Raw genomic sequence first — 7,941 nt, 5'->3', positions numbered from 1 at the left:
GTCTGACAAGGCTTCCCTGACAGCCACTACCCCAACATCTGCTTACAGTGGATATTAAAAAAAAAAGATTTTCGTGCCCCTCTGTGCTCCTATTAACAGTAGTTTGAAGATAGGGGACAGTGTGTCAAATCTTTCACGTCACGGTAGTCACGGACAGAGAAGCCTATCAATTTTGTACCCAAATATTTGCTTGGATATTAATTACTGTACTAAAAGAAGAAATATTCATGAGGATATAATTTCATGGTAGAAAATGCAGTGTATGCAGTGGTTTTAAGGTTGTGGTTGACACAAGAGGGAGGAGGGCAGAAAAACAGAACAAAAATATTCGCAGTGGTTTTAAGTTCGCAGTGACGAGGTTGCTAGGAAAACCGAGAACATTTAACTAGTAGCGCAAAAATTCCAACATTTGCAGTACTCCTGCTATCAATCATCGATGTAGGTACAATCAGCTCCGCAGCTGTATATTTATTATGTTTAGCCATACTTAGTATGGCTCAACATATTGTTTTTGTTCACGTTCTTCTCCTTCTTCTGCCAAATCTTCAAATTGATTCAACTCTGCCATTTTTTAATCAACCGACCTGAAATTTGGCATGGAGGTAAAGAAGGCAAATACCCTCATGCAATTTTTTCATTTTTTTTAAACAGGCCTGAAAATCATTTTTATGGAGGTTTTTTGGGACATTTTTAGGCAAAAATTACATTTTGGTCTCCTGTGGCCTGGTTTTACAAGCAAATGACCTGACATTCGGTACAAGGGCGCCTTGAACATGCCCCTAAAGGATTTCAATCACAATTCTGGTGTACATCACTTCAAAATGCTTCATTTTGGGGACTTTTGGACCCATTTCAGACCAAAAACAGGCCAAAAGTGGTATCCCCGTTCCATGTTCTATTTGCTGCTGGCCAAAGAATCCATGTTCTATCTAAGGATCCCCGCGTTCCATTTGCTACTGGCCAAAGAACACATGTTCTATTTAGGTTACCTGAGGTCATATTGCAGGAACCCACGCAAGACTTTGCAGTAAGAAGCTCTTGGGGTCTCGCAGAACTTGTAGAGAGAATTGTTTTGCACGGGTGATTTTGGAACAGTCAATTTATGCATCGGGAGGGAGATTGGCGAAGTATGATGCTCTCGCAAATATTGACTTTCTACATGCAGTTAATATTTTGATTTGCCCAGGTGTTATTTTGGGACAGCACACTTCTTGCATGGGGAGGAGTATGGCTAAACATGCTGTATTTGCTCAGGGGCAAATGGCGGCCTTTCTAGTTCTTTCAGTTTCTTTCATACAAAAAGGTGCAAATTTTCTTGTGCCTGTTCTTCTTTTATAATTATACGGTACAAGTTGTGGCAACACTACAGACTGTTCTGTTCTTTCAAATTCTCTTTAGCTGTCTCAAATCTCTCTAAAACAAATAACTGAGGACAACCAACAAAGCTAGACATTCTTAGATTGATTCTAAAAGTCCATTGTTGATGTAGGTACAGTTTGATGAGTTGCTGTTGTCTATACTATAGGTCCAACAGAGATCAACACTCGAAAAAGCCTAGCCCCAACAAGGGAGTGAAGGATTGTTTTTTGCTTGTCTGTGTGTGTGTGCGTTTCTGCCCTGCAATTGTCATATGTTCTGCCAGAGAAGTCTGCAACAACTTCTCTATGCTCCGCCAGAAGGGGTGGAGTTTGCCATCTCTGATAGTCGGATTGCTTTGTTGAAGATTCCAGGCTTTCAAAGTCCATCATTGCCACAGGTAGAACTGCATCGATCAGAATTGACTGTCCCGTTCACTGGTCCTTCTCTTTAGCTGCCTTGGAGGCTTCCAACCTCCGTAGCATGAACAGGCATCCCAGGACAATCAACAGAGCCAGCTCCTGGGCGTACATGTACACCGGGTCGCCTAGCGTAACGTGCGTAAACACTCCTCCGAACATGACACCAAACAGGGTCACGTTGGCGAGAGTTCCGAGTGTTCCGCCGAACAGAATTAGCATCGGGGCGGCGATGAGTTCCGTCCAGGCGACGAACTGGCGGTAGAGATCGGGAGGGGGTCGGAATCCGGTCAGGTCTGCCAGCGGGAAGACTGGAGAGTACCGACCAAACCGCATGACCTGGTCAACAACAAAGCACAATGAAAATGTTAGTGTGAGATCATGCCCAGGGTAACCGGTGCAATGGCCAAAAGGGTGTTCACTAAATGCATTCGGTAGGTCGTGAGTTCGATCCCCTGCCGAGTCATACCAAAGACTTTAAAAATGGTACATACTCTTAAGTAGCCGGCTCGAAATTGTAAGTGGGCGGCGAAAATAGCCGGCTGTCGGTTACTTTTGACAAGGCTGCATACTACTTCCTCTGCTTAGACTTATCATTTGAGAAAGAGTATGGCAGTTGAACACACTGGACTGTAGCGACCCCACAAAGTTGTGTGGCCCATGGCCAAATAGGCTGCTAGTGAAAGGGAGATGGGCAACAAAATCGTAATGCCTAAATTCTGTTGTTTACCACATCCATATTGCAGATTTCTTTAAAATACTTTGAATCGACAGTGAATAGTGCAACTGTATAGAAAATATTCAAGCAGACGTAAGGAGGGGAAAGTCTTGTAATTGAACTAATTCTGCTGTATTTTTGAATTCGAAGTGGAAGTCTTTCTCCTAGAGATTTTCTAGAAGATGATTTGACAACAACAACAAAAAAGATTTTTATAAAGTGACGCAGTTAAAGATTTAGCAAGAAACAGGGTAAAGGTTATGATATATCTTCCTCCTCACATCTGCTTGGAGATGCGTGTCATGTGTTTTTAATCATTTTAGGCACCATGCGGTCAGATCTTGTTTCTTTGTGTTTACAGGCACAATTTGTTTCATTGCATAGATTTCCCGAAGTCAATGATAGCAAAACAAAATCACGAAACAAAGAAGAGCAACCAAATATTTGTGGAATGTGCGAACGAACGCTGAAAAATGTGTCTTTTTTTACCGCAGGGTCTACAAATGATTATCTAAAAAATCTGGCGCAAAAGAGGCGTTAAACTGTCAATACCGTTGTATTCTGATAATCTTCAGCAACCTCATTCATTAGAATCCACTTTAAAATCTTGAGAAACGTAGCCAAAAATCTGTCAAATTATTATGTCTCCCGTAACTTGCACGGAAACCCCCGAAACCAAAAACCGAGCGAGTACAAAGAAAATCTGGAGATTCAAGTCACTCTATGTGTGGCTTTAAGCGAAACCGGGAACCCAAACTTTGCAAACTTACGAAGTCCTGGTAGATTTCCTCGTTCACTTCGGGAAATAACTTCACAGCGCCCTTAAAGACGAACAAAACGCCCAGAGTCACCGAAGCTATCGTCACAGCGATCTTTCCAAACGCCATTTTGAAAAGAGCGGTCTACAAAGGGAATGTTACGCAACAGCGCGCCTAGCGATTTGATTCAAAACTGCAGCATAACCTGACAAGCCAACATATTCTTCAAGCAGATGTGGCGAGGAAATGGATTAATGAGTAGAGTAGAGTAGATCCTTTCGGCCAGGTAGGAAGGTCATATTCCAATTTAGGCCGCTCATCCCTTTACTGGATCGTGATTCCAGGCTTAATGAATAATAATAAATTCATGACATATATCTGGCAAATATTTCACTCTGTTTAGCCATATCAAACCACCCTAAGGGACATGGACCATGTACTAACTTCTATGTTTGTAATATGTGCTTTTGTAATACACTGAAACTCTATGTTACAACATATGTTTTGCTAGGTGTTCTGTTATGTCTGACCCTCACTCTCTTCTGTCATGGCCACAATGAAAAGCGGCCAGCAGGCTGATTTTAGTTTCTCATGAATAAACATTAAGACTCAAGCAAGTAACGTGACCGTGCAGGTTTTAACAGTAAATTTAAAGGACAGATTTGAATACTTTTTTGTTGTCTTCTCCAAATCTATGTTTATTTGGTCTATACAAATATATGATTAAGACAGACAATAATGAAGCAACACATTGTTTTCTTCAAAATATTTAATAAATGTACTAGCATTTCTTAAATGACTGAAGTACCAAAGAGTATAATCTCATTTTTAAATCTCACTAGTTGGGTGTTAGATATATTACAGTAGATGTATTACAGTACTACTACATTAGATGTAGATTACTAATGTCAGTAGTTAAGTACTATCATTGCAGTATTACATTAGATGGCATGGCAAACTTAGATACATTGTTTATTACAGTATTACATTATAGATGTATTACAGTAGTACTCCTGATAGTGATATTTGTAATCATTAAGACAACATTCTTGCCAGAGGCAAAAACCAATTAAATACACCAAGGATGTTTCATCCCCCGGAATATATATGTTAGAATTACATGTCCAAGAAAGACAGCGGATCCTTCTGAAGCATCTGTTTCAAAATTTTATCCAGTCGCTTGATTAACTGTCATTTGGCGTTTGTTATAAAATGTCTAACCTTCATCAACATAAGGAAGAGCAATAATAGCATGTGATTTCCCCAAATGGTCTGATATACAAATACAAGCATGTTGCATACATTATTTGGTGGTCCCTAGTGTGCAGCTTTGCTGGGTCAATATTACTTTTATACATTTGGCACCACTACACCAAGAGAGCACTAGACAAACACATATCCAGTGCACTTCCTATACTGTAAATACATATAAGTATAAGTTGTGGTGGTTTAGTTTTCAATTTTCGCGGTAAACCACCTTGTTTCAACCGTGAACACTCCATTTTCTCCCTATTGCGAAATAAAATCAAGGCAAACTTTAAAAGCATCTGCAGTATCATACTGGTATTGCTTTTCAGGGCATTGTACTTGTTGATTTGTTCAAAATGTCAACTGTAAGTTTTTAGCTCCGGAAGATGACTTTGAAGGCTTTCACACAGCATGTCAGAGATCATGCAGTGTGGCTGATGAATTGGCATGAGTTTTGGCAGCATGTTACTGTATTTACATCATTTGGTTCAGGTGACAGAGGATGAATGTCAAGTAAGTTGAGTATTAAAGTCAAGGCTACACATGCTTTGAAGAGTGTGTGATTTTGAAGGCTTTCAGCCTGCAAAAACTTTTAGATCATGCAGTGCTGTCAGCATATATTATGAGTCTAAATGCTGAATTCTAACTGATGTAGTATATCAACATCCTTTGGCTGATTCACTGGGCCTTCTCTTTGGAGGGCTCCCCCTGGCACCTGAGGAAATAAACGCACCCCAGCATCGCTCCCAGCACCATCGGTACAATGAAGGGCTCCGCGAGGACGAAGTGAGTGTAGCACGCCCCGCACATGATGACGAACAGGATTGCGTTGCAGAGCGTTTTCAGCTCGGCGGGAAAGAGGATGATGCCGGGGCCAGTGACGAGCTCCAAGCTTCCGACCACCTGGCGATACAGCTCCGGGGAGGGTCGGAATCCTGTGACGTCCGCCAGCGGAAAGATCGAAGAATATGTGGCAAATTTGGTGACCTGTAGAGAGAAACACAGAAACACAGAAGTTTATAGTGCTCAATAAGACAATGGTTAGTGTACTGCCATTTCTATGATTAGTTGTATGAGACCATCTTTGAGGGTCTGCATGGGGGAATCCTGGCAATGCATAACAGTGAATTTCAGACGGCTGGCAACTTGAGCTATCTGGCAAAACTAAGTTGCAGACACCAACATAACCGGATGATGGCTTGTGACTTTCCAAATATGAATAATTTGCTGATTTACTTTAACAATGAATTCAGGGTAACAAATAACATGCTATATGCTTGAAATAATTTAACGTTTTTAATTTAACAATATTTAAACACTGGCACTGCATTTAAGACGGGCGGGCTGGCTTAGTTAACGGTGACTTGAAATAGCTCACCTCATGGGAAAAAGGCATGCAGACCCTCATGTCATAAAAAACATCTCTAAAACGTTACATTCACCAGGCGATTGTTGAAATAAAGAATGTCCATAAAAGATTTCTAGTGTTTTGCGTTAGATTTTCTAAATACCCAGAATACACGGAAGAACATCTTTAATTCAAGTAGTTTTCATCTGTTGAAGTCCACCAAATTGTACATATTCCCACTGCTAAGCAAGAACTTGACAATTACTGAATCTACATCTGTGAATAACAGGTTTTGGTCAGACTGAAATCGCTGAAATCAAAGTCACCCCACTCAAAATCGTCATCTCCCGGTCGAGCCATCTTGAAAAAATGACCGTGAACAAAGACCCACGCCAGCGCGCGTAATGCAAATTGGGGGCAATTAGCACCTTGACGCGAAGTTGTTACTTCACGCCTGAAACGCACTCTCCTGAAAGAAGGCAAATTGCGTCCGTTCTCCTTGTATATTTAACCTCCTTGGTCAGACAGTGCAAGGTTGAAGTGGGAGGGGGGCGGGGCCCCAAAATATGCAGACAACTTTAAACCTCACGAAGGGATTTGAAAGGAGAGTAGATATAATATTAATAGCGTAACTGACCATTTCCTGATGAAATTCTGGATTCACTGCCGGGAAAAGCTTGACAGCGCCGGAAAAGGCGAATACAAGGCCCACAAGCACGGAGAGAACGGTCGCAACTATCCCGCCCACAGACGCCATGATTCAGGAAGTTCAGGTTTGACTCGCCCGTGCAGCAGTGACATCTAGCGAGATTCATCTGAAGTGTCATCTCGGATCATGCAGCAGCGACGTCCAGCGATTGTATTCTCCAAGCAGAGGTTTTGGTCGGGGGGTAGTAGAGGCCGGGGTTTTTTAACATTGCCAATGTTAAAAAACCCCGGCCTCTACTACCCCCCGACCAAAACCTCTGCTTGGAGAATACAGCGATTGTTCTTAACTAGCCTGAGTGTCAGCCTTTTTAGCTTCCGTACGCTACCCAAGCTCCGCTCGCCGGCAGCGGAGCTTGGGTAGCGCAGCGGAGCTAGGGTAGCGGACGGAAGCTAGAAAGGCTGGCACTCAGGCTAGTTCTTAAGAGTCATTGCACGAGAAAACCAGGCAAAACCAGGCAGAGGTGGGAAGATGGGGGTCGGCCAAATCGGCTCATACTTTGTATGTGTGATAGCCTGATAGGTATGTTGAACTATCAACAGCCATATAATTAAAACCCTCCAGCTATTTTACGTTATGGAGTTCTGGGACCCCCCTCCCAGACCCTCGAAAATCCAACAATTTAAGGCTGACTAGAAAGACCGTCATTTGCCCCTGAGCAAATACAGCATGTTTAGCCATACTCCTCCCCATGCAAGAAGTGGGCTGTGCCAAAATAATTTATTTTTTAATATCAGGTGTATTTGCAGCCAGTGCCACAGGCAGGTACCCAATGTGTAGGGTAATGAGGCTGTTTAACGTGTTCGAGGCACCTCCTCGAGCACGGGACCCCCGTTTTACGTCCCTCCCGGAAGACGATTTCGTGGAAAGGGCAAATCGAAATATTAACTGCATGTAGAAAGGCAACATTTGCGAGAGCATCATACTTCGCCAATCTCCCTCCCGATGCATAAATTGACTGTTCCAAAATCACCCGTGCAAAAAAATTCTCTCTACAAGTTCTGCGAGACCCCAAGAGCTTCTTACTGCAAAGTCTTGCGTGTGTTCCTGCAATATGACCTCAGGTGACCTAAATAGAACACGCGTTCTTTGGCCAGTGGCAAATGGAACGCGGGGATCCTTAGATAGAACATGGATTCCTTGACTAGCAGCAAATAGAACATGGAACGGGGATACCACTTTTGGCCTGTTTTTGGTCTGAAAATGGGCCCAAAAGTCCCCAAAATGAAGCATTCTGAAGTGATGTACACCAGAATTGTGATTGAAGTCCTGTAGGGACATGTTCAAGGCACCCTTGTACCGAATTTCAGGTCACTTGCTTGCAATACCAGGGCACAGGAGCCCAAAATATAAAAATTGTCTAAAAATGCCCCAAAAAACCTCCATAA

General features: G+C 42.5%; 2 protein-coding genes across 2 annotated transcripts; both read right to left on the bottom strand.

Annotated features, from left to right (window-relative positions):
• Positions 1-325: 325 nt before the first annotated feature.
• Positions 326-3,417, bottom strand: LOC136439470 (transmembrane protein 35B-like). Its single transcript, XM_066434911.1, has 2 exons — positions 3,264-3,417; positions 326-2,114 (listed from the first exon to the last, which is right to left on the bottom strand). The coding sequence occupies exons 1-2, from the start codon at positions 3,378-3,380 to the stop codon at positions 1,791-1,793; spliced, it is 441 nt and encodes a 146-aa protein (XP_066291008.1). The 5' UTR covers positions 3,381-3,417; the 3' UTR covers positions 326-1,790.
• Positions 3,418-4,002: 585 nt separating this feature from the next.
• On the bottom strand, positions 4,003-6,645 carry LOC136439440 (transmembrane protein 35B-like). Its single transcript, XM_066434893.1, has 2 exons — positions 6,485-6,645; positions 4,003-5,486 (listed from the first exon to the last, which is right to left on the bottom strand). The coding sequence occupies exons 1-2, from the start codon at positions 6,602-6,604 to the stop codon at positions 5,178-5,180; spliced, it is 429 nt and encodes a 142-aa protein (XP_066290990.1). The 5' UTR covers positions 6,605-6,645; the 3' UTR covers positions 4,003-5,177.
• Positions 6,646-7,941: the final 1,296 nt, after the last annotated feature.

This window comes from Branchiostoma lanceolatum, chromosome 1 (assembly GCF_035083965.1).
Source record: "Branchiostoma lanceolatum isolate klBraLanc5 chromosome 1, klBraLanc5.hap2, whole genome shotgun sequence".
In the NCBI taxonomy this organism is placed as follows: Eukaryota; Metazoa; Chordata; class Leptocardii; order Amphioxiformes; family Branchiostomatidae; genus Branchiostoma; species Branchiostoma lanceolatum.
This window is presented reverse-complemented; position numbering and strand designations above follow the sequence as displayed.